This window comes from Salvelinus fontinalis, chromosome 6, assembly GCF_029448725.1.
Source record: "Salvelinus fontinalis isolate EN_2023a chromosome 6, ASM2944872v1, whole genome shotgun sequence".
NCBI classification, from domain to species: Eukaryota; Metazoa; Chordata; class Actinopteri; order Salmoniformes; family Salmonidae; genus Salvelinus; species Salvelinus fontinalis.
This window is the reverse complement of record NC_074670.1, coordinates 26,781,093-26,808,088: the sequence shown is the minus strand read 5'-3', so window position 1 is coordinate 26,808,088 and position 26,996 is coordinate 26,781,093. Positions and strand designations below refer to the sequence as shown.

General features: G+C 40.3%; 3 protein-coding genes across 4 annotated transcripts in view; 1 reads left to right on the top strand and 2 right to left on the bottom strand.

The window, feature by feature from the left end:
- The window catches only part of LOC129857497 (OTU domain-containing protein 7B-like), a 31,821-nt gene extending 29,464 nt beyond the window's left edge, over window positions 1-2,357 (bottom strand). The window contains exon 1 of the mRNA XM_055925818.1: window positions 2,140-2,357. The gene's annotated coding sequence lies outside the window, so the exon portion shown is untranslated. The remainder of the gene's footprint in view (window positions 1-2,139) is intronic.
- A 5,749-nt stretch (window positions 2,358-8,106) lies between these two features.
- Window positions 8,107-11,829, bottom strand: LOC129857496 (RNA-binding protein 8A). 2 transcript variants are annotated; one of them, XM_055925816.1, is made up of 6 exons: window positions 11,720-11,829; window positions 10,797-10,856; window positions 10,570-10,647; window positions 10,229-10,365; window positions 8,951-9,087; window positions 8,107-8,651 (listed from the first exon to the last, which is right to left on the bottom strand). In XM_055925816.1, the coding sequence occupies exons 1-6, from the start codon at window positions 11,778-11,780 to the stop codon at window positions 8,603-8,605; spliced, it is 522 nt and encodes a 173-aa protein (XP_055781791.1). In that variant the 5' UTR covers window positions 11,781-11,829; the 3' UTR covers window positions 8,107-8,602. The 2 variants fall into 2 exon arrangements, with proteins under 2 accessions (XP_055781791.1, XP_055781790.1); XM_055925815.1 differs by having other exon boundaries at window positions 11,714-11,823.
- Window positions 11,830-14,112: 2,283 nt separating this feature from the next.
- Window positions 14,113-15,807, top strand: LOC129857495 (type-4 ice-structuring protein LS-12-like). The gene is made up of 4 exons (XM_055925814.1): window positions 14,113-14,195; window positions 14,566-14,634; window positions 14,927-15,044; window positions 15,384-15,807. Exons 2-4 carry the CDS (start codon window positions 14,589-14,591, stop codon window positions 15,655-15,657), a joined length of 438 nt encoding a protein of 145 aa, XP_055781789.1. The 5' UTR covers window positions 14,113-14,195; window positions 14,566-14,588; the 3' UTR covers window positions 15,658-15,807.
- The last annotated feature ends 11,189 nt before the right edge of the window (window positions 15,808-26,996 follow it).

The following is a 26,996-nucleotide window of genomic DNA, read 5'->3' as shown; positions in this document are numbered from 1 at the left end:
CAATATCACAGAGGGACAATATACAGTCTCCCCAAAAGATGGTCTCAGGTGTTCTGTGTGACACTGAATGATCAATGCGTTCCTTGAAAAAGGGAAGACTTGCGTAACGAAGCCTGACGATGCAAACTTGCACTCACACCCTAGCAGTCTGCTCACTGGGGAACACTCCTCTTGCCAGTTAGCCCTCCCATTTTGCCTTTCAAGCATCCCTCTGCATTGCCATTGAAATGAGTAGAGGTGGGCGAGATGCATTTCTTCCTCCCACTGCAATAATAGATCCCTCAGAATTTCACTGTGCTTGTGAGCTCCCTCTGAATTCTACTTGTACTACTATAAAAAGGCATTTTCTGCATTTGTCCCTTTTGTTTCCTTTCTCTCCCCAAGCGGTAGGCTCGATCGATTAGTGTTTTCATGCAAAAAAATATATATATTTTTTTTATTTTACCGTTATTTTACCAGGTAAGTTGACTGAGAACACGTTCTCATTTGCAGCAACGACCTGGGGAATAGTTACAGGGGAGAGGAGGGGGATGAATGAGCAAATTGTAAACTGGTCACAACTTGAATGACAACCACAATCACATGGTCTTGAGTGAGAATGTTCTTGCCAAATCACAGATATCATAACAACTCCCAAAATGATGCTTCATCTGGCAATGATCATGGTATAATGCATAGCGTACTTGTAGTGGGTGCAAGACACGCGTGGGTTCAGGTCCAAGTGCATACAAACAGCAGTCAGAAAACTGCAGGGAATGTAGAGTTGATAAGGTTTAGACTACCCTCATTTCTTCTAACAATGTGCCTTCTTTACATAATGAAACAGAGAGGCCCTGTAGGCCTAAGAAGGGAAGAGCATGTCTCTGTCCTACTTTTATGTTGCAGGATGGCTGCCTATACCAGACTACAAGAAAACGAAATAAATGGTAAATTAAGAGTTGAATAATTCAAGTCAAAGTGTAATACTACCCTTTCATTGTAGTGGTGTTGGCAATGGCGCAATGCATAGTTTACATAATGAGGAGGTCTTTACATAAACACATACACTGTGGAGCTGTCAAAGCCTATGTCACTGGTTTCAATCATCAGGGAAGAATATTAGTGACCTAAGAGTGGCATTGAAATGTATTGTCAATGTTTTACAATTAACTAAGCAATAGCCTAAATACAGGCCATTATTAAACTCTCTGGGGCAAATACCTATAAAGCAGGAGTCCCTTGCATTGACATAACATTTAATATTCTCTGCATGTCTATGGGTTTACTTTAAAACGTTAATTATAGCAAGCAACAGGGCAACGATTTGCTGAATATTTGACCAACAATTGACTGACAGAGGCCTCCCGTTTGAAGTTGCTCATTCCTTAATTGGATTCATAGACCTAACATTAGATGGGGAGAGAATGATACAAGGCGAGTTGTATGAGGGTACAAGGAGAGGGTGTAATGGCTAACTAATCAGCTAACGTTAACTTACCGTTTGTTATACCAAGAATGTAACGTTACTAAAGGAGCCGACTGGTATGTGTAAGTCGTCTATGAATGGGCTAAGCGTTAGCTAGCTAACTTTGTTAACGAAACTAACGTTAGTTAACTAAGCATAGTACATCTTCGTCCTATCCTTCTCTGACTAACTAGGCAGATGGGCAAGAAAACTAGCCAGCTAGATAACGTTAATGTTAGCAAAGTTATCCCTAACGTAGTTAACAGACGTTTGCTAGCAAGGCACAGTAACCGAAGCAACATTGTTAACGCGACTTGAATTAAATTGGAAGCTAACGTTATAGCTAGCTAGCCCGTTACTAACGCAAGTTACGTTAACAAGTCTAGCTAGCTAGTAGCTAAATGAGCTATCCGGCTGGGCTGACTAGCTAACGTTAGCTAGGTAACTTAGTTAGCTAACGTTAGTTGGTAAATCGAACCCGCTCCGTTTCATGTTTTAGCCGTCTTGGAGTCTCCCACTTAAAACTTCCCATTTAATGAGTTAGCGAGCTACTTCCTTCCAACTCATTAAAACGGTTCATACAAAGCCAGCTACGGGTCGTCTTGTCCAAAATGTTGCCAGCTAGCTATAATGTTACAAGCTAAAGTCGTTAGCAAGCCAGCTAGCTAGCATTTGAGTGTCCCTTGTCTGCTTACCTTGAGCGGCTTCGCAGATATTTCTTTCATCGTCCCATAATGGTCCTCCCTCTCGACAAATATTGTGAAAACCACGTTTATTAGACCAGTTGTTCCTGACTTTGAGCTAATCCGGAGGTTGCAGTCTACAGTAAATCCAAAACAAGACTCAACGACAAAGTAGTTTCTTACTTACAACAACAACAATGTCAACCAAGGCGCTTCTGAGTCAGGCCAGCTGAGGTAGCCAAATTATGTCGCCTGCCAATAGCAAAACAGACTGATGTTGACTGACAATCCAAAACACCAATGACCACACGATACTTTTTGACTGAAACGTCCCAGTGTAGCTAACGTCAAATGGAAAAGGGAGAGAGGGGGAACCTTCATACGCCGATTGGCTGCAGAGAAATGAGAGGCAGGCAGTCGATTCAAGGCTAGGGATGGGACGGGAACTGTTCCTTCGATGAGGTCACCTAGGTGATGTAGCTAATGTGCAAATTTGTGCCTTCAGAAAGTATTCATACCCCTTGACCTATTCAACATTTTGTTGTGTTACAGCATGCATTCAGTTGACTCTGGGCCCTTGAGTGTGGTGGAGATTGAGGTTCACCAGAATAAGGATAATTAAGGGAACGTTTCTGTCAGCAAAGAGCCACAAAGCCAAAGTCTCACCTCCCTAAATTGCCTCCCATCACTCAGCAATAAGATAACTGTATTCTACATACTAAACAGGACATATTTGGGAAAGGTATTTTGTAGCAGAAGGAAAAGTAATGTACATGATCAAATCTCTTCAAAACAGGGTTTTGGCTCAGATTTTCAATTGCCTAGTAAAGTTGTTTAAAATGTTAACATTTAATTTATCTTCAATATTTATAGAAATTGAGAGGAAATTGAGAGTGACGAGAGTGAGGATTAATTAAATGCGGTGGCCGGTGCAGTGGTGACCGCCGAAAAGAAACTGAGTGTAGAGGAAAGCGATGTTGTGAGGAAGGTTGCCATCATGTGGAAAAAGAGGGATATGTGCTCCGGTAACTCAGAGATGGAACCTGACAAGAGTGAGGGTGAAGCACCTGTGGTGAGGACCGCCAAGTTCGTGCCTCATCCTGATGATGACAGGGATGATTCTGTCCCAGTGGGAGTGAGATTTGTGGAGAGAATGGATCCTTGTATTCTAGCTGATCCATATGTGGTGTCAGGTTAGGTGGAGAAGAGGTTGGAGACTGTTGAGTTGGTGAAAGTAACTCGAAGTGGACTTTACTATGTTTCTTACGTCCAGAAGGAGCGGGCGCTCTGGACTACGGTACTAGGGACAGTAACTGTGACTTGCTTTGCTCTTCAGAGCAGGGTACTGTTGCAAGGACTGATAACGTGGGTACCATTACGTTTTGAGGAAGATCAGCTTTAATGGAAGATTCCTAGTGTCTGTGACGCCTGTCATTTGGTGTGACGCAGACCCGGTGGAGAGCATGGTGAAACAGAAGACGTTGTCTGGCCTGCTGAGTTTTGAGGCAGAGTCTTTGCCTGACAAGGTGAAGTTAGGATGTGTTATCTCGTGAGAGCTTTTATTTCCGAAAATACTATAATGTTTTAGGTGCCAAGCTTATGGTCATGTTGCAGCAGTGTGTAGGAGGGAGATTCCTAGATGTAAGAAGTGTGCAGGAGGTAATGAGATGAAGGAATGTGTAGTATCAGTGGAGAAAGTAATATGTGTAAGCTGTAGGGGTGCCCATGGGGCTAGAGATCGGAGGTGTCCGGTGAGAGAAAGATAGGTTGCCAGGGTCAGAGTAGTATAGAAAGTGTGTGTATGCTGGAGCAGTGAAAACAGTGGTAGAGGAAGATGGGTACAAGGTGAGGGATCCTGAAATGATTCCTGTGAGTATGCAGAGACCAATAGAGAGGGCTGGGAATAATATGTGCTTCAGTGAGGTGGGTTTTTTAGCATTCATAGCATTGGTTGTCAACTGTACTGCATAACTGGAACGTAAGTCAAAGAAAATCGAGGTTGTGTGGTGGCAGCTGCAGAGAAGAACTTGGGATTGCAAGGTTTTACTGCAGAAGATTTGCAGGGGATGTTGAGTGGTAGTGTTCTGTTCTCCCAGGCTGTTGGCCTATTGTAGGATCAGATAGGGTTAAGTACTGGAATGGGGTGGTGGTGTTTTTCGTAAGGGCTAATAGTTGGCAGGGTAATTTCCCTTTTCTCCCAATTTTGAATTACCGGTTAATGTAGGCTGGCGGTGACTGGCCTCACACTCCAGTACAGTAGGTGGTGGTGTATGCACCTAAAAGTTGGATGCGACCTGCCAACCAATCTCAATGAAGAAGAAGAAGAAGAAGTGCACATCGGAGCAGTAACTATACCATGAAGTTCAAGGAACTGTCCGTAGATGTCCAACATAGGTCGCCACTGGCCTCATAACAATTCTGTCATTCAGGGCAGGTGAGTTAATAAAGCCACATACAAACATGGTCTCTTTTTTGCTTTCTTGAGTAAGGCAGCTCAAAAACGCAGGTGTTTCAGCCTAGCACAGTTCTTTCTGTGGTGGTGGGGCTGCCAGCAGAAAATGTGGAGCGTAGCAGTTGGTAATGTTCTCTAGTTGCGTTGTGATTGGATCAGTGTTCTGTCACTGACACCATGTCAGTGGCTAACTGCAAGCATTGCAAAGCAATCGCCAGCCTGTTATTCAGGGGAGTGGGTTTGTGGTCAAAGTATGGGTTTAAGGGTCTATTTTCCAAGTTAAAAATGATAAACATTCAACATTGGCCATGCTGTCAATCCAGCATGACTTCTGCTGCGCTCAAAACAACTAGAAACTCTGAACTTGGAAATCTCAGCCTTCAGTGAGTTCAAGACAACGGGGAACTTGGAAGAATATGAGCTCAGACTGGGAAAATACGTTTTCTCCGAATTGCAAGTCGGGAAATCTGGCCTCTTGCTAGAGCTCTGACCTAAAGATCACTGACGTCATCATGATTCGACCTTGTTGTCTTGAAAGCACCATAAATCCAGAGAATGCAAGAATTTGATGACAAAGTTTGATGACAAAATTTGCCCATGAAAGACTGCCGCCTTACCTTCTGTTCAAGTGAGCACAGCAGAACAAGGTGATTCCAAACATGTATTGTGTGATGCTGCATAAATTATGTAATATGCCAGGGAGATATGTACAGTGGGGCAAAAAAGTATTTAGTCAGCCACCAATTGTGCAAGTTCTCCCACTTAAAAAGATGAGAGAGGCCTGTAATTTTCATCATAGGTACACTTCAGCTATGACAGACAAAATGAGGAAAAAAATCCAGAAAATCACATTGTAGGATTTTTTATGAATTTATTTGCAAATTATGGTGGAAAATAAGTATTTGGTCACCTACAAACAAGCAAGATTTCTGGCTCTCACAGACCTGTAACTTCTACTTTAAGAGGCTCCTCTGTCCTCCACTCGTTACCTGTATTAATGGCACCTGTTTGAACTTGTTATCAGTATAAAAGACACCTGTCCACAACCTCAAACAGTCACACTCCAAACTCCACTATGGCCAAGACCAAAGAGCTGTCAAAGGACACCAGAAACAAAATTGTAGACCTGCACCAGGCTGGGAAGACTGAATCTGCAATAGGTAAGCAGCTTGGTTTGAAGAAATCAACTGTGGGAGCAATTATTAGGAAATGGAAGACATACAAGACCACTGATAATCTCCCTCGATCTGGGGCTCCAAGCAAGATCTCACCCCGTGGGGTCAAAATTATCACAAGAACGGTGAGCAAAAATCCCTGAACCACACGGGGGGACCTAGTGAATGACCTGCAGAGAGCTGGTCTAACACCATCCATACCATTAAGCATGGTGGTGGCAGCATCATGCTGCTGGGATGTTTTTCAGTGGCAGGGACTAGGGGACTGGTAAGGAAGGGTGCACTGAAAAACTTTTCCCTGTATATTTACAGCATTATACTGGCATCACAGTTGCCAGTTGAATACTGTAATTTTTCTTTACAGCAGTGATGCTGTAATATAGTTTACAGTACTATTTTCTTCACTGTAAAACATATTACAGCATCCCTGCTGTGAATTTACAAATAAAGGCAAACCCTTGGTGAGAACCTGCTTCAGAGTGCAAACGACCTTAGGCTGGGGCAAAAATGTGCATTCCAACAGGACAATGACCCTAAGCATACAGCCAAAGCAACACTGGAATGGCTAAAGAACAGGAATGTGAAAGTCCTTGAGTGGCCCAGCCAAAGCCTAAACTTGGTTCCCATTGAAAATCTGTGGAAAGACTTGAAGATTGCTGTTCACCGCCACTCCCCATCTAATTTAACAGAGCTGTAGAAAATCTGCAAGGAAGAATGGGAGAAAATCCCAAAATCTAGATGTACAAATCTGATAGGCATACCCAAGACGACTCAAAGCTGTAGTCGCCACCAAATGTGCTTCTACTACAAACTATTGACTCAGGGGTGTGAATACTTAAGTTAGAAAACATTTCTAAAAACATGTCTCCACTTTGTCATTATGTTGTATTGTGTGTAGATGGGTGAGAAAAAAAATCTATTTAATCTGTTTTGACATCAGGCTGTAACAAAATGTGGAATAAATCAAGGGGTATGAGTACTTTCATAAGACACTGTACCTGTACATTTCATTATCTTGCATAAAGGTTGACTGATTCATATACACATACTGTAGATACATCACAGGAGGCTGCTGGGGTGAGAACGGCTCATAATGTCCAGAATGGAGTAACTTGAATGACATTAAACACCTGGAAACCATATGTTTGCCATTCCACCAATTCCGCTCCAGTAATTCCCACGAGCACACAAAAGTCATTACCACAAGTGCCACCAACCTCCTGTGATATACTTAAGCAATAAGGCACGAGGGGGTGTGTTATATGGCCAATATACCATGGCTAAGGGCTGTTCTTATGCACAACGTAAAGCAGCGTGCCTGGATAGCACTTAGCCGTGGTATATTGGCCATATACCACAAACCCGAGGTGCCTTATTGCTATTATAAACTGGTTACCAATGTAATTAAGCAGTAAAAATACATGTTTTGTCATACCCGTGGTATATGGTCTGATATACCACAGCTGTCAGCCAATCAGCATTCAGGGCTCGAACCACCCAGTTTATAAATGCAACAATCAATGACTTACAGTTCATGTAAGGAAATCAGTCAATTGAAACATTCATTAGGCCCAAGTCTATGAATTTCACATGACTGGAAATAAAGATATGCATCTGTTGGTCAGATACCTTTAAAAAATAGGCCTCACAATGGGCCGCAGGATCTCGTCACGGTATATCTGTCTGTGCATTCAAATTGCCTTCGATAAAATGCAATTGTTTGTTGTCCGTAGCTTATGTCTGCCCATACCATAACCCTACCGCCACCATTGGGCACTCTGTTCACAACGTTGACATCAGCAAACCGCTCAACACCATACACGTGGTCTGCAGTTGAGGTCGGTTGGATAGACTGCCAAGTTCTCTAAAGTAACATTTGATAGAGCTTATGGTAGAGAAATTATCATTCAAATATCTGGCAACAGCTCTGGTGGATATTCCTGCAGTCAGCATGCCAATTGCACGCTCCCTCAACTTGAGACATCTCTGACATTGTGTGACAAAACTGCATATTTCAGTGGCCCTTTGTCCACAGCACAAGTTGCATCTGTAATGATCATGCTGTTTAATCAGCTTCTTGATATGCCACACCTGTCAGGTGGATGGATTATCTTGGCAAAGGATTAACGCTCACTAACAGGGATGTAAACATTTCTGCACAATATTTGAGAGAAATAAGATTTTTGTGCAAATGGACACTTTCTGGGATCTTTTAATTCAGATCATGAAACATGGGACAACACTTTTACATGTTGCATTTATATTTTTGTTCAGTGTTCACACACACACACACTCCCAAAATGCCACAAAAAACATTTAACATCCTAACATAAATGACCATGGCACACACGATCCACTTAAAATGTTTTATTCCCATGTAATACATCAAAAAAAGCTGCTCAAATGCACAGTTTCCTAAAAACATTAAGAGTAAGTTCGTCATTAAAAACCAAGGATCCTATGGTTATAACAATGAACTTTTGGGAAACAGGGCCCAGAACATAACCAAACCTTGAAACAGAATAGAGGGATCCATAAGAAAAACACATACCACTACTTTAAAACAGTTTTTTTTGTGCAAACAAAGTTTCACTGATCATAGTGTATTTGGTGTTTGTTGTTTCAGCAACAAAAAACAAAAAAGAATTGGCAGCCTTGCCATTTTGCTGGAACAACTAATAATTTGGTCTCTAAAGCACGCTTGTCAGGTCAATTTAAACCGGTTTACCATAGAGCCATCAGTGAAGTAAATGCTATTACAAAGCACAAATGTAATAAAAAAATAACCCTTTAAAGAGCAGATGACAACAGCCCTTGCTCGGAACTGGGGCTACACTATGTGAGGGAATCAACGTCGTCTCCTGTCTGGACTCCTGCTGCGTCTACGTCCACCACCCCTGTGGGGAACAGAGGAAAGGTTTTAAATCAACAAAACCATTTATAACACACAGGACTACAAATTTACACGTAAACCTACACTTAAAAAAAATAAATAAAGTTAAGCCTCTGCACCCATTCTGTTCCCCTCTTTATATAGACCCAAACGAGTCATATCTTATACATAAAATGTGAAATGGAGATATCCAAGTGAAGCCCTTAGTTCTGGGTTTTGCCCACTTGTTTAAAGTGTTCTCGCAGCTCCAAACCCCTACAATTACCCTCCACAGCAGAATACTGCTCACTCTATGACACTCACCTCCTCTTGCTCTTGGGTGGTCCTCTGACGAAGCCCCAGTCCACACTGATAGGCTGGCCCATCATGTCCTGGCCATTCAACCCTTCCATGGCTGCCTGGGCTTCTTTGTACGTCTCATACTCCACCAGCGCATAACCCTGTGAAAAGGATTGATGAGCAAATACACGAGTCAGTGATGAGTCAAATAATAGCCATAATATTACAACGATAGGGCTTCCCCTTCTTGTCGTAACGGTCGCAGGTCAATACGAGACCTCTGAACCCAGACTAAAAAGCACAGGATAACATACCGCAATACAGACATGGTAGGTGTCGCTGTATTCCTAATTATCCCATAACGTAAAATGGCAGATTGGTGTGATCGAAATGCAGCTAGTTCTTAATTAAACAAGCTTTTGCGTCGCCGTGCTAGGTAGCTAATGCTAAAGCAGCCCATTGGATTCCCTGAACGTGTCATGCCTTGACGTTGAGATGAGCAGCTGCAGGAAGTGTTGCTCTGCTATAGTCCAACCACACTACATAGTAACCAGTTAATGATTGTACAGATATTGTTGGAATGCTAATTTCAGTGGTGGAAAAGCACTCAATTGTCATACTTGGGTAAAAGTAAAAATACCGTATTAGAAAGTGACTCAAGTAAAAAAAAAAAAATGCTTATTGTTTTAAATGTACAGTGGTGGGGAGAAAATGGTACTCAATTGTCATACATAGGGTCAAAGTAAATGCTATACATCAAATTCCTTACCAAGCAAACAAGCTGCACAATTATTTCAGTTTTTGCAGACAGTCAGGGGCACACTCCAACACTCAGACTTCATTTACAAATGCAGTATTTGTGTTTAGTGAGGTCGCCAGTAGGGATGACAACGCGTTATTATTGATAGCTGCGTGAATTGGACCATAAATATGTCCCACTTGAGCATTCAAAATGTAACAAATACTTTTTGGTGTCAGGAAAAATGGGAGTAAAAAGTACATATTTTCTTTAAGAATGTAGTGGAATAAAAGTTGTCAAAAATATAAATAGACAACCCCAAAAAATATTTTACACCACAGCATAATTTTTATGTCTGCTCAGCTGTAAAGTCACAAAAAGCCCATTGTCATTGGTCCATGTCCAGTGTATTGTTTCCACCTTGTGGCTTAAAAGAGCATTGCACAACAGATTACACAATTATGAAATGTACAATATTAGCCAGGCAAATGAATCCTGTCAACTGGCCAAGCAACAAATCCTAATTTAAAATGTGCTGTGTAGATATGGGAATTCAGCCTAACCTTGAGGTAACCTGTTCTTCGGTCCAGGTTCAGATGTAGGTTCTTGATCTCTCCAAACTCTGCAAACTTGTCGTGGATGTCCTCCTCAGTGGCCTCTTCATGTACCCCAGTCACGAAAAGGATCCAACCCTCCACAGCTGAGGGAATCAAAAGACAAACATGTCCGTGTTAAATAACTGCCTCTATGGTTAACTAGGGCTACCACCTGCTATAACACAATATTTAAATTAAATTCATATTGGAATGAGCATTTGAAACTCGGACAATGTACAAAACCACTGTTTCAAATCAACACCCGATTCAGAAGTGACTGTCCACCCTAGGTTCATCATGGCACTTACATCTCTGAGGACCTGGCTCGTCTCCATCCGGCTCTACGGTATCATAGTCCTCTCTCACTCTGGACCTCGCTCCCTCCTCTAGCACAGCAGAGAACAAAGGGAAGAAATTGCATCATGCATCCCACCTAAAACATAATTGTACACTGTCCATACACTATTGGATAAGTGAAAAATTGGAGAAGCAGAATACAGCCAGGTTAGGAGTCAGAACTGCAGTGCTAACTCACCTGAACCAAAACCTCGTCCCTTTCTCCTCTTTGCCTTCTCTTTTAACTTGTGGATGCTGTCTGGGGAATGAAGACATTACAGAAACACATTAGTGAAATGAAAGTGATAACTACTGACTTACCTAGAGTATAACTAATAAATAGCCTAACGCGTCAGTAAAAGACAGCTAGCTACAGTAACTCGACAGAAAAAAATTATAATAGCTAACGTTAGTTGACAAGTTATTACCTTGACCTCACGGTTTACAAACAAATTAATTAGCTCGCTTGGTGTAGTAACGTTTGCTAAAGTAGATTGGTCACGTAAATTGAAAGGGTGTTAGCTAACGTTATTAACAGTAGCTATGATACGTTAATCTTTGGATTGGTGTAGCTAGTAGTACATTTGCTAAACTAGTCATCTAGCTAACTAACGTTAACTTTCTAACGTTCATTAGCTCACATGCTAATCGCCATCAGTTTACAATAGTCGACACAAGAAAGGCTGATTATGTCATTTGCGAGTTATTAACATTGACCTCGCAGTTTCCAAACAAATGTATTGTCTACATAGCTACATTGGTGTTAGTTACGTTAGCCCGATAGCTTGCTAACGCGTTAGCTCACAACCTAATCGCCATATTTTAACAATGACAAACGAAACCTTCTTTCAGTTCCTCGAAGAGTGGCAACTATACATATTCGCTAGCTAACACCTATTTTCTAAACGAAATAGGCACAATTCAAAAAGTTATTACCACAATACATTAGCCAACTAGCATGTTTGAATGACTGCAAGGCCCAACAGGCAACACGCATCCACGATTTGCGGATACTATTCACTCAGTTAGCCGAACATTCCCAAAATACGCACTTTTAGCGAGTCCATAGTAAGCAAAAAAAACAACAACACAGAACTACTGTTTCATAAATTTTACCATCACCATCCTCATCCATAGCAAAGTCCTCGCCTCCAGCTTCATGAAGATCTAGTACGTCAGCCATGTTGTTAGCTCCTGTTTTTGCGCTGATGCGCGTGAGCGTTGACGATATCCGGGAAGTATCCCTGTCGGTGTGTATTCGTTAGTTGGATTCCGATTTCTAAACGTTTCGTCTGTTGCTAAACGTTTGGCAGCGCAATTCAACTAATGAATACACCCCTGTTATCAGAAACGATATAGAAAGAATATAACTTGAATCCAATATATATTTAGAAATGTGAAATACTGAAAACTGAATGAATACATTAATACATGGGTATCACTGAATTATTTGTGTCAGTTAGTTTATATTTATTAGTTGAATTTCATAGATGTAAATGTCAGGTAACCTAGCAGTTAAGATCATTGGGCCAGCAGTAACCGAGTTGACAAGCTGAAAAATATGTCGATATGTCCTTGAGCAAGGCATTTAACCCTAATTGCTCCTGTAAATCGCTCTGGATAAGAGCATCTGCTGAATGACTTAAATGTAAATGCTTTGACATGTAGGCCGGAGCAGGGACAGCACAGCACACATCACAACACCTTGGGAAAAGGTCAGCAAAAAAATTCTAAATAACCTAGAGAGAGAGATAGATCTTCCTCAACAAAATAGGCTGTGCCTTTCTGTAAGAAAGTTGCTGAAACTACCAATCTCATCACAATCTTTTCCCATCAGCCTACGCAGTGACTCCTGTCTTTTCTTTGCCTGCGCTGTGCAGAATGTGCTAAACATTGCATTCCCTTAAGTGAATCATAACCTTCATACAAAGAAAGATGCAGAGATTGAAAAATAATGAAAGAACTTGGAAATACAAAAATGACTTTATCCACGAGTTGGAGGAGGGTGATATTTATGACAAATTGTTCAGTCAACGTCTTGGGCACATGTGAACTATTTCACATTGGGATCTCTGGTCCAGCCAATCTAATTTCCTGAGATAATTGCATTGCTTGGAGAGATGCAAAATAATGAATGAAGTCATATTACATTTTTAATGATGGTTCTTTCTATTCATATTCAGTCATGCAATGTGCAATTTATATACAGTATATCTTCTGTATTTCCAATGTGTTACATTTTAAGATCATCTTTATATCAAAGAGGATCATTCTTGCTGTATGCATGAATGATAATATGTGTCATCATTACCTTAGATTACCCAGTAGAGAAAGATAATCCAACAGTACAGAGAAATCGGGACGTTGTCCACGTTAAACTATAGCATGCGACTATCGGAGCACATACCAATATCTCTGTTCTCAATCTATCAACTGAACAGGAAATGTTATCTCTTTTGTTGACTCCAACTGACCTAAACCAAACCATAAAACAATGCAATTCCCATTAGTTTCACATTATAACCGAAATAGATGTCCTCAGGAATAGTACGTTCATATACAAACAATGTATCTACCATTCCCCTGATGTGATGGGTTTATCTGAGGCCCTCTGTTTCTGCCTGGAACTGTAACAGTGGTAATGTGCAGTGAGGCAATCGCTGATAGACAGATATTACTGTTCTAAGGGATGTCCAACCTGGAATGTCATGTTACTATCAGTGTTTTTCTAAGAAATGTGTGTTTAATGGCTGTGTAATAAAGACTAGCTATTCAGGAAGTTATTTGAATTGAAAATCCCCAAAACTTTTGACATAAATAGCATCCCCTTTTCAGATTATTGAGAATGAATTGACAACAGATGCCTTTTTTCAATTATTGAATTGTAATTTCAGTTTACTGGTATCAGCCAGGCTAGAATTTACTGCCTTCAATTCGAATGGACCTCAACCCTGGTTAACACGCACACTACCAAGCTTCTCTCATTTGTGTTGCTGGGAGTTTCTGCCCCAAAATCAATGTTATTTTTCTATAAAAATGCTAGCTCCTCCAGTCATTCAGAAAACGAGTTGATAAAACCTCAAAACATTGGAAACAAATGAATGATGGGGGGAAACAGAATTATGCAACTTCCAACTGCCATATAGTTGAACCCAAATTAAAAGAGGAGGGTAACCTAAAATGCATTAAAAAAAAAAATTTAAATGGGCATCTTTACATTTTTTTACAAAAATTATTCGAGAAAGAACTAATCTTTTAATGATTGCATTAAGCCTACACAATGAAGGGATGACAGGATAGGTTGAATTGAATGCCACTTTTTTTATTCAATCAGTATTATGTGTTTTAACTGTGGTGCAAGCACCTTATCTCGAACCCATTCAATACACACTTTTGGACTTTGTGTCATTATTGTGACAGGCAACACATCAAGGTTCATCAGCCAACACTACACATTTGCACATTCCACCTCAGTTCACTTCCTTACATGTAGTAGCCAATAAGATTTGGGCCAGGCCACTTTTCTCCAGCAGGAGCTATAAAACCCCTTGGCCCCAGACACAAGGTACCTTAGGTCCAAGAACCCCCAGAAGTAAAGGTAAGTCTTCCATGGTTTTCTTTGTCTGATCCCAACATCTCAGTATATTGGTTTAACACTTAAAGTTTAGCCTCATATTTATTGTGTGTATACAGAGTGTTGAGTGTGTCTTTTTTTTAGTAGTAGCCTCAAGAGAGATACATCTAAGTACTGTAAAGTTTTCATTATGACTACATGGTTAAATATGATACCAATTTCTACTGAGATCTTAATGTGGTCAATTTCATCACATTTACCTGGTTTCACCTAGGATAGGTGCAACTTCTGAAAGTGAATAGAATATCTTTGAGTGTCAATTGCCATGTCGTGTACAATGTTGCATCTGAAATTCCCTGTTGTCGTCCTAATCCTCTTGTCTCCTCTCGTGTAGATCCACCTTGCCCATCAGCAATCATGAAATTCTCTATCGTCGCTGCCCTTGTTGTTGTGCTGGCCATTGGTAAGAATTCATTACATAAATTGTTCCGCAACAAAGAAAAATCTTTGACTTTCTATCTTCTCTGCATTTATACCTAATACTACTCATGAATAGTAATTGAGTAACGCATAACTGCTAAACAAGGTAATTCAGAGGAGAAATATTTATTTGAAAATCAAGCCCTTTACTCCTCTGCTCATCTATAACCTCTTTAATCATAACTACATCCATCCTTGTTTTCTGACTGAATACAATACTGTGTGTGTAGTGAGTGTGTGTAACTAAGTGTGTTTTCTGTGTGTGTGTATGACAGGCTGTGAGTCCAGTTCCCTGGTGAAGCGTGACATCCCTGCTGAGATCGAGACTATCACCAAGTACTTCCAGGACGCCATCGAGAAAGTGAAGTCTCATGAGCTGATCAGCCAGGCTCAGTACGTCACTGACCACCACACTCTTCCAATAGAATAGAATATAATAGAATACTTCTCTTGAGGGGGGATTTTATTGCAGATCAACAAAATAACTACCATCAACTCTGTATGGAGTAGAATCTCTTCACGTTTAAGATATCAAGTCATTCTAAATAGATCACTCATTCAAATTGTTACTATTCATTTTATTTATTCGTAACATTGTACTTGACAGGGATATTACCTTTAAAACATGTCTGTTTTCACATCAGTACCATAGAGTCGGCTTTAAAGCTAGCTTGCTGCCTGAGTTTACAGCTGTTGGAAAACATCTCTCTAAGTGTGTCTCTCTACCCATAGGGGTTACCTGGAGGAGGGTAAGACTCAAATCACGCCTCTGACCGACAAGGTCCAGGAGCATGCTGAGAAGATCCAGGAGCAGATGAAATCCTTTGTCAGTGACATCGAGAAGCAAGTGCGTCCCATGGCTGATAACCTGCAGGCCCAGTTCATGCCTCTGGTCGACAAGATGCAGGCCCAGTTCAAGCCTCTGGCTGATGAGTTACAGGCCCAGATGGAGAAGCTCTTCCAGACCGTGGTTGACCAAACCAAGGCTCTCCTCCCCCCCCAGTAAAGCTAGCGTAACATCCCCATAGCTTGGGTTCACTTTTGGTTCAGCCCAGACCATAGAAAGGAAAAACCATCTCCCCTCTGTCTGTTTCACCTGTGTCAAGTCTACCTCACTCCTTCTCTTGACATCACCAATAAAGGGCTTGAAAGGTGACCATTTTGTCTGTGATTGTTTTCTCTATGGTTCACATGGGCACATTGCAGATTAAATGGATGCACTGTGTACTGCTGTGTAATTCATTTAAGGTTCAAAGTCAAATTATGGAGTTGAAATTAGATACATTTCTGGGTGGAATTTGATGGGAAGTGCTTATTGAAGTGCAAGTCCATGTTTGTTTTTGATATACTGACCTTTGGGCCACTCTATCATATATAATATAATATAATAATAATATAATATAATCCGTTACATAATCCGTTACAGTTACTAGTTACCTGTCCAAAATTGTAATCAGTAATTTTGTATTACCCATACTCACTAATGTAATCGTTTTACTTTCCCCTTAAGAGGCATTATAAGACAAAAACTATCCATCAACGCATTTGGTGTGTCATCATTTTGGCCTCTGATTCATGGTCAGACTCGCTCAGGTGGAACAAGCTAAATTTGCGCCTTTTCTCAAGGCTGAATTGAATGTCATTGAGAACAGTAAAAGGGTCAATGTATTTTTTTTTCTCGCAAGCAAGTAATCCAAGGAGTAATCATCTAGTTTTTAAAACGTATCTGTAATCTGATTACACAATTTTAGCTGGAACTACTTTTTTTGTAATCAGATAACATGTACATGATTACATGCAGTCAGTTTCTCCCCAACCCTGTCTATGAGCCAGAGTTAATATTCTTAAATATGAATTTGTATTGGATGGAGCTTAGCATCAGCTACATTTAGATTGTTATATTAAGATATATTAATGTCATTGACTGTGACCTAGGCCTACTACACACACTCATAAATGTATAGAAGGTCCAAAAGATGACATTGAAAATCTGATCTGATTGACGAGATAAATGGTGAAATAGTTTTGCTTGTCCTTTGTCTTGATGGTACTGTAACAACCCTGGGTTTATAAGCGCGGAAATCGACTCTGCCGTACGAGCGTGCTTTTGCGGCACAGTCGATAGCGCGCCGGACTTCGGGTTTTAGAAGGTCGAGGGTTCGAGACCTGCTCCCTGCCGTTTCATTACATTGGTGTCAGAAGTGATCGGACCTTGCATCCACGACAGTGCGTGTGCCTGGCCGGTGAGCGCGTTCCTGTAAGACGTAGAGTCGCAAGCTAGCGCGAGGACGCGCTCTTTGAAAGGAGGGCGTAGTGTAACGACCCTGGGTTTATAAGCGCGGAAATCGACTCTGCCGCACGAGCATACTTTTGCGGCACAGTCGATAGCGCGCCGGACCTCGGGCTAGAAAGTCGAGGGTTCGAGACCTGCTCCCTGCTGTTTCATTACAATACAATAGTTCGGTTGAATTGCCTGCGCAATAGGGACATGCAGGGACTACAAAGTGCATAGAAAAAGAAAAGGTTACAAAAACTCAGAAAAAGGCACTAATATACAGTCACGGTTACAGATTTAGTAGGCTATAACTGATTTACACTGTGGACAGGGATTTGAGCTAAACCCCTCGATGTCGCGGAAACCATCATCTTTGATCTGATCCAATGCACTCACGGCAGAAGTGGTGACCGCAGGGATTACGCCAAAATCTCCAGTGTCGAATGAGACCGCAACGCTGACAGTCGCGCAGCACAGTTGTGCATCCGAGAAGTCTGACATGAGTGACTTCAGAGGAATAGCCTACCACGTAACTGAGGGGGGTCAAAATAATAATATATACAGTATATTTTGATAGTGCAATTCATAGGCTTTATCATCATCACGACATCACCATTACATTCTTAAACCCTAGTCATACAGAGCTCGACAGTTTGTAGTCCTAAAAACCGGAACTAATTTACCTCTGTTCGTTCAGCCATTACTATAGGCAACATGAATGGGGAAAGAATAGAGTTTTGGAATAAACGGCGAAAATAAGGTCTGAGGTCAAAACAGTTTTATGAGATCTTATACGTTTTGTTCTATGAGGTGTCAGTCAGTTAACATGAACTTTATGAATTACAAAGTCTTTAAGTGCGTTATGGTTTTTTAAATGACATAAATGCTTAAAAATGAACAAATGGTGATGTTAGCTGATGAAGATTATCTCATAGAACAAAAATGTATAAGATCTCCTAAGCCTGTGTTTACCACAGACCTTATTTTCGTGTTTATCCAAAAACCCTACAAAAACTCCATTGATTTTCATATAGGCTTTGTTCAACGAACCATGGCAGAGATAGTGCCTACAAAAAAACGTAATCACTATTGCTCTCTATATTACCACCACCACCATCTTCTTCTTCTTCTTCTTCTTCATCATCGTCGTCATCAAAAAAAGGCTGTTCCTTTCAACCAATCAGCGTGCCCGAATGGACATTTGGGACGCTGATCCCTCCCACTTCAGGTAGACTGGACACTACAGATATCTCCATTTTAAATAGCAAACAAAAATGAATGTTGTATATCCTTTAAAAATAAGTATACGCATGTTGATATAGAACCTGCATATTAGGGCTTTTTGTCTCAAAGCAATGAGGTAGACCATGACTTGTTGTCAATTTTGACACATAACAACAAAATCACTAGTCTTCCACACAGCTATGGACCCTTAAGATGAAAGGCTGCATGCTTTATTGGTTTTAGAAAATGAAACTCACATAGAGGCACATTGTGTGTGCTGTAGCAACCCAAGTAATCAAATAATCATTCATCAAGTCAATGTTGAGTCTGATTTGGGGAAAAAAGAATGTGTGTACTTCCTCTACTCTCATTATTAGCATGACGGCGGTGCATCTAAGTGTAAACAATAAGTAGGCTTATAGCCCTCTTGAATACACTATGCTCAGTGATTTGATAGCACGATCTCATCTAGCTTCACTTTACTTTACTCTTGCCTATTCAGTTGCCAGGCTACAAGATGTACTCAAGGTGGCCTCCTTTAGCTAATGTTTAAAGGACTGAAGGATATTTTCAGGGAACCTCAGTCTCCTTCCTGCTGAACTAATCTCCAAACATCACTAGGCTGAAGGCTAAAGGCATTTGAAAGAGGTAATGCCAGTTCTAGGTGACCTTCTCCTTGTAATAGAATATTTAATGAAGACAACTTATTAAGTGCCCTTACTTGCAATCAAAGAAACACATGACAGAAAGTTGTTTTTTTAATCACTTTTTTTTTCTTTTTTTTTCACCTTTATTTAACCAGGTAGGCAAATTGAGAACACGTTCTCATTTACAATTGCGACCTGGCCAAGATAAAGCAAAGCAGTTCGACACATACAACAACACATAGTTACACATGGAGTAAAACAAACATACAGTCAATAATACAGTGAAAAATAAGTCTATATACAATATGAGCAAGTGAGGTGAGATAAGGGAGGTGAAGGCAAACAAAAAATATATATAAATAAATAAAAATATAAAAAGGCCATGGTGGTGAAGTAAATACAATATAGCAAGTTTTATACCTCTCATTTTGATAGGCAAGATGTCTTGTCAGTTCTGCAACATTGCCTCCTTGAAGTAAGCATAAAATAAAAACAGTTTTTAAATAAATGAACCATTTAAACCTGATTCCAATCTCGACTATGGGGTAAGCTGTTTTTATAACATATTTCCACCATATGTCTGTCAGACTTCTGTACTCATAACAAACGTATCAGTTAACATCAGATGTCAGTGTATGACAAATGATCTAGCGACCGCTGTTACGAAGCAGCAGCAGCAGTACAGATGTTTATCAGACCATTAACTAATGACTGCATGTCTCATGGCATGTCTTTTCATAAACTCACAGAACATTTTAGAACTGCTCAATACATTTGGTAACACAGCCTTCATATCAGAGGGTTATGAAGGCATATGAGGGACATGAGGCTTAACAGATGCTATTTCCATAGTGTTAAAGAGACAGTTGGTGGTGGTGCGTTGTTCTACAGCCTCTCAGACCCTGGGGTGGTAGTGGAAGGACAAGGCCAGAGTGATGTAGATGGGCACACCAGCTGGATGGAGAGCCAGTGATAAGCCCCAGAGATAACTGGGTATCTGGGCACACTGTGTGCCACAAAGTTTGGCACATGCAGTTACTGCCATGTAGTTAGGCACAGAGAGAACCCCTAAGATAAACGGTGTCTTTGAGGTTCCCTTTGCATTTAAAAAAGAAAGTGTGTTATCTGTTTCAATAACGTGTGCATAAAGTTGGATTTGATTTGTACTTATGAGCTCCATTTAACTTTTTGATACTGGAAAAAATAGGCATGAATAGCATAACAAAAGCAAATGGTCATGTTTGTGCATGATGTGATGATCAATCCATTTATTTAGCTATGTTCTGTCAATTGTTAATAACCATTAGAATCACAACAAAAAATGTTTTCCCTTAACTGTTGATGTTGCCCACGGAATATGGGGAACATCAAGGTAGTATGTAGTATGTACATACTGTATTATTCCGAGGGTTTTTTCTCTGTTACTGTAGTCTGGTGAGTGATTTGGGAAAAGACTCCTTACGGTGCCACATCAATTTCCAGAATGTCGAGGTTATTTGTAATCACGCAACTGACCAAATTACACAATAGTTTAGTTCTGGGTTAACCAAGATAAATATTTTTGACATCTGAAGTCTGTCTGCGGGGTATGAAATATTGTGTGACATATCTAGCTGGCATGTGGCCATTATGTTACTGTTTGGAACTCCTGTAACACATGTATTGATATTAACACATTATACACATGTAGTTAATGCCTAAAAACTAATTCAGCTCTTTCAAAGTTATTGCCTATTCTATACTGGCATAGGCTCTAATCTAATGCATATTCTCCTCTGTATATTAAAGGCTATACTGCATGTGCATTATATTTATAGGGGGTTCCATCATATGTACAGGTCCTGTATGGTTAGTTGAGTAACTCAATTGTTGCAGATATGACAGGAAACACATTTACAATCAATGTTCTGCAGTTTGATCCTGCATAACAAAATGAATAGATTGATATAATTTCACTACACAAGGAGTGTTGTGTGTGTGTGTGTGTGTGTGTGTGTGTGTGCTTTTGATAATTTGCACTGTGTGTCTATAGTCTTTAGGAAAAAAAAATATTGTATGCCCATGTTGTCCATGCACTCTTCCTTAAATCAAGGAGAGCTAGTTAGATATGCAGATTTTTTTTTTGATCTAACAAATCAGATTAGTATGAGCTGAAGGATGCTAGATAACCCAGGAGCATATAGTGTATAGAGACATATGACACTGGCTCAGAGACAAACCATAATTGACTTTGATTATGCAGATAAAAAAGAGCAGGTTAACATGATAAAATGTACCATTTAAAATCATGACATCTCAAGATAAAAAATCATACATACATCCATACGCACCCACATAATGACAGGACTACTTTCTGCCCATTAGCAAAATGGAAGGTACTCACCATGTTTCAATTTAGGCACCTAGAAGGGCTTGAACTGCGCGTGGAAAATGGCGAACCCTGGCAGAAAAGAAACGGTGGCCTATTATGGGAACCTGAAAGCACTTTAAGAATTTGACAAAAATTTGAGAAAAGAGAGGAAAATAAGAAAGCACTACATGGAAGCCACACTTACAGATGGTTTTGGGCTGTAAAAAGTGGGGCCAATCCAATATCTACAGTTCCAAATGCCTTGTCTTTAAGAAGAGTGCTGTATGCTTTGGTGTCTGAGGAGTAAGGACAGACCATCTCAATGGGCAGTGGGGAATACTGATGGATATGTTTTTGCTGGCATGGGTTATGTTTTTTACTCAAAGCTGACAGACAGACAACCCCCATGCACACAGGTGCTAGCCTATTCAAGGGAATTGTGTAAAAATGACGTCACTGAAAATCTGCTCTGAAAGCCTTTCAACATAAAAGTCCTTCCTTCCACTTTGAGCTGCTCTACAGTACATCATTTTTTCTTACTTTCTTTCTTTCATTCTTGTGTCCTTACAGAATAACGTAATGCAATACTATACAGTACACATGTAGCAGCAACATATATTCACACGTATATAGTCACCGTACAAAACAAAACGGAATATTTGTTTTCACAATAGTTGCCATTTTCTGTGAATTTCTTCAAAAACAAATTAAATATATTTTTCCCAGTTGTCTGATGTTCCTGTTTTTATGTTCCTGTTTTTTTTCTGTCCCTCCAATGCTGAAATACCACTTTGTGAAATTACAGTACAATTTTGAAAAGTAGACACAGGCAGTCAGCAATATAGAAATAGAATGGATAGAGTGGGGTTGGAAGCTCTAACCCTGGTAAACTCAAGGGTACACTCGAAATGGCTGCCTACTATTGTGATGCAATAATTCCCATGGTAATTTGGAATGTTCAATCTACCAACTGATGCTCGATTGCCATAGTAATCTAGAATGTTCATTTAAATGATGCTAACTGATGTGGTTCATGCATTGGAATGTATTTGTTGTAATGTCAGTTGAGTTTACTCAACAAATCACAGCACAGATTTAAGGGTACACTTCCTGCTCAATCTAGGTTGAAGATGACAAAGGTTAAGACAAGTTGGTTACAATATCCCTTTGCAACAATGGGGCCAGCTACTGTATGCTAGTGAACAACAGCTCTGGTAGCCTAGCGGTTAGAGCGTTGGGCCAGTAACCGAAAGGTCGCTGGTTTGGATTTCCCAAGCCGACATTGAGAAAAATCTGCTAATGTGCCCTTGAGCAAGGCATTTACCCCTAGTTTGGTCCAAGTGTGCCATACTACTATGGCTAAAACTATAAAATCATAACTTGTCCCCTAACCTTTTATCTTCAAACTAAGCATGGGTACACTCAAAATGGATGCCAGTCCACCCGTTATGCCATCATTGACTTGAATAGGGATGTCAGTTCTGTTCATTCTATTTCTACGGTTGGCAATGCATGTGCATACCCTCAGCAACAATGGAGTGCTGGCCTTGGTGATGGTTGCTAGGCAATGGAGGAAATACAATGGCCTCCTTGGAAACCAAAGACCCTTAAGTGGACTAAAAGGAATGAAATCACACAAAAAAAATATTGATGAGGAAAACAGTGATGCTGTGCACCTTAGAGTAGACATAGAACAACATATTTCTGTGCTGTAGCACATGGGGTAGACAGAAAAGAGTAGGTACCCCTGCAACATAAGTTGGACTTGAATTCTAGTTCCACACAAACCCTTATGGCTTTGGTTCCATGTTGGCTAGACTTATCAATCAATCAAACATACTAATCAATCTAATAATCATTACATGTCTGGCTGGCTCTTGCGTTCTGTCTGTCTTTTATTCATGTTAGATGTCTCTTGATTGACTAACATTTATTAGTCTAGATGTGGTTATTACAATAACAACAATCACGTTACAAATAGGGGCTACCAGTGTAAACGTCAGTTGTTTAAAGAAAATAAAAAAAGATGGAGTTGGTTATCACTGTTGTGTAATCGGTTATTTCCTCTATCAAGTCACATCAGATCTTTACATGATCAGGACATTCTGTTTAGGATGAGGACTGGATCAACCAATTGATCCACATACAAAACATGTAATGATCCTTGTGTATTTTAGACAGGCATTGATGATGTGTACATCTGAAGGGGCTGAGTCTAGAGTGCAGCAGGCTTTATACATATGGATGTTTGGTTTGGCTACAAAATGGAAGCAAATTAGAGAGCGGTCTTAAAAACAGCAGCAGTCCACTTGGGTTTGACAATAGTACTTTTGTTGTACAATATTGTTCTTTTTGTGTGGCTAGATGAAACAGGTGCACTTTGCAAGTGGTTGACAGCGGGAAAATAATATTCCTAGCATGTATTTTTAGGAGCTAGTTTGTTGTCCCCTTATGAAAATATGAAGAGTTCTCTCATTTAAGGAAGGTGTACGCAACTGCAGAATAACCGCATTATATGTCCATTGTCAATAATATATTGAATTGCCTCAATTGCAATCAAACATCAATTATTATCACACAACAAAGCCTACAGGGTTCTTTCTTAGATCAAAAAGGAGATTAGGTGGTGAGCTTGGCAGGAGGCGTGGCGATGGGTGTGGTCGCAGTTTTAAAGCTAATTTCCTGCGATTTAACATATTCTGCCTTGGAACTGAAAGTATTTTGCTGTTTTACATCAAATTTCCTGCATTTCTATGCATTTTGCCATGGCTAATGCTGCGTTTTTATGCTCAAACATAATAACAAAATCTATACTCCTGAATTCATAGTTTTGGGAATGTTCTATTCTCCCTGACTGTCTAGCTTTCATTAAAGACTATAGTATTTCACTTAAAGACTATAGTATGCAAAAATAAATACAGTGGCAAGAAAAAGTATGTGAACCCTTTGGAATTACCTGAATATCTGCATAAATTGGTCATACAATTTGATCTGATCTTCATCAAAGTCGCAACAATAGACAAACAGTTTGCTTAAACTAATAACACACAAACAATTTTACATTTTCATGTCTTTATTGAACACACCCTGTAAACATTCACAGTGTAGGGTGGGAAAAGTACGTGAACCCTTGGATTTAATAACTGATTTACCCTCTTTTGGCAGCAATAATCTCAACCAAACATTTTCTGTAGTTGCACAACAGTCAGGAGGAATTCTGGACCATTCCTCTATACAAAACTGTTTCAGTTCAGCAATATTCTTGGGATATCTGGTGTGAACTGCTCTCTTGAGGTCTTGCCACAGCATCTCAATCGGGTTGAGGTCAGGACTTTGACTGGGCCACTCCAGAAGGTGTATTTTCTTCTGTTGAAGCCATTCTGTTGTTGATTTACTTCTGTGTTTTGGGTCGTTGTCCTGTTGCATCATCCAACTTTTGTTGAGCTTCAATTGGAGGACAGACAGCCTTACATTCTCCTGCAAAATGTCTTGATACACTTGGGAGTTGATGCAAGCTGTCCAGGCCCTTAGTCATCAAAGCAGCTCCAAACCATGATGCTCGCTCCACCATACTTTACAGTTGGGATGGGGTTGATGTTGGTGTGCTGTGCCTTTTTTTCTCCACACATAGTGTTGTGTTCCTTCCAAAAAACTAAACTGTAGTTTCATCTCTCCACAGAATATTTTGCCAGTAGTGCTGTGGAACATCCAGGTGCTCTTTCGCGAACTTCAGACGTGGAGCAATGTTTTTTTTTGGACAGCTGTGGCTTCGTCCGTGGTGTCCTCCCATGAACAACACTCTTGTTTAGTGTTTTACGTATCGTAGACTCATCAACAGAGATGTTAGCACGTTTTAGAGATTTATGTCAATCTTTAGACGACGCCCTAGGATTCTTCTTAACCTCATTGAGCATTCTGCGCTGTCCTCTTGCAGTCATCTTTGCAGGACGGCCACTCCTAGGGAGAGTAGAAACAGTGCGTAATTTTCTCCATTTAAATACATTTTGTCTTTATCGTAGACTGATGAACATCAAGGCTTTTAGAGATACTTTTGTAACCCTTTCCAGGTTTATGCAAGTAAAGAAATCTTAATATTAGGTTTTGTGAGTGTTTTGTGAGTGTTTTTTATAGGGCAGGGCAGCTCTAACCTACATCTCTACTCTTGTCTCATTGATTGGACTCCAGGTTAACTGACTGCTGACTCCGATTAGCTTTTGGAGAAGTCATTAGCCTTGGGGTTCACTTACATTTTCCAACCTACACTGTGAATGTTTAAATTAGGTATTAAATATAGACAAGAAAAATACAATAATTTGTGTGTAATTAGTTTAAGCACACTGTGCTTGTCTATTGTTGTGACTTTGATGAAGATCAGATCAAATTTTATGACCAATTTATGCAGATATCCAGGTAATTCCAAAGGGTTTCACATACTTTTTCTTGCCACTGTACGTCCATGATCTTTTCTACATACTTTATATCTGGGTTTAGTCACTAAAGTTTACACTGAAAGCAATTTTCATCCAGATGTTTTTATTCTGAAAGCAGTGTTTGGACTTCAACGGCCCGAAAAATCACTCAGGCGGCCCGCCCAAGCATTTTCTAGGCAGAACAATCCCTGTTCGGGGTGAAAAAAAATAAAACAATTCAAATTAGATTTCAAGTTTCAAGTACTAAATTGTTGTTCAATCCACAACCAGACTACATTAAATGCACTGCACGTTCGACACCTAACATGATCAATTGTAGACGTCTGTAGGCATTAACAAGCTCAACACACTCAAATGAAGGAACACACTGACCTTCTAAGACCAAACCATAAACTCAACTCAAAGATTCAAAGAACCATGATGGCGTATTTCTCTGAAAATGCTCCTCCTCTCAAATTACATTTCATCTCTCTCCCATCTCTGTGCAATCTGTTGTGGAAAAACTGAAGCACCCACTCCAAAACAACACTGTTATTTGCTCCTCCTGGGGCCGACCACTGAAGTGTTCTACTCAGTTAGAGCTCCTAATGCAGATTCCATTTCAGTAGCTATTAGGCATCCTCCCTATCTACCAGACCTGTCTATTGGATATACATTCTACTGCCCTCCTCCACCCCCCCCTCCCCATCCCTCCATCCCACCCCTGGGAAGCCCTGCAAACTGCTTATTCAACAATCGCTAACCATAAATATATGTAATGACATTTTGGAGGCAAAGAGGCCTGTGTGGTTTTTAATTCATATTTAATGGCTGTCGGGCTAAATAGCCGGCCCACTATCCTAAATTGGAGCTGCTCTGCCACTCCCCTCCACTTAGGACTGATAGCTGTCTGCTCTGATGCTCCTCGTGGCGCTCTCTCTTCCATCCTTGTTCTCTAGTCGAAACAGAGTGGTACACTCTTAGAAAAAAGGATTCCAAAAGGGTTCTTCAGCTGTCCCCATAGGAGAACCCTTTTTGGTTCCAAGTAGAACCCTTTTCAGTTCCAGCTAGAACTCTTTTGGGTTCTACCTGGAAACAAAATGGTTCTACCTGGAAACAAAAAGGGTTCTTCATAGGATTATCCTGTGGGGACAGCCGAAGAACCCTTTTAGGTTCAAGATAGCACCTTTTTTTCTGTAGCATGATCCGTTACTTAGGTTGTGTTAAAAACAGCCATCTGAGTAGATCAGATCAGCCTAAGCAGCGATGATGGCAAAAATGACCACTGTAACAGTTCAAACGAGTAGGACTGATTCTATACTACTGATAGAACAGTTGAATAAATGTGACCATCCTCAGACAATTGTAGCTCATGACATCATAGAAAAGATACACAAGTAATTCAATGTGCAGACAGTCTGTGGACAGAAAAACAGACAA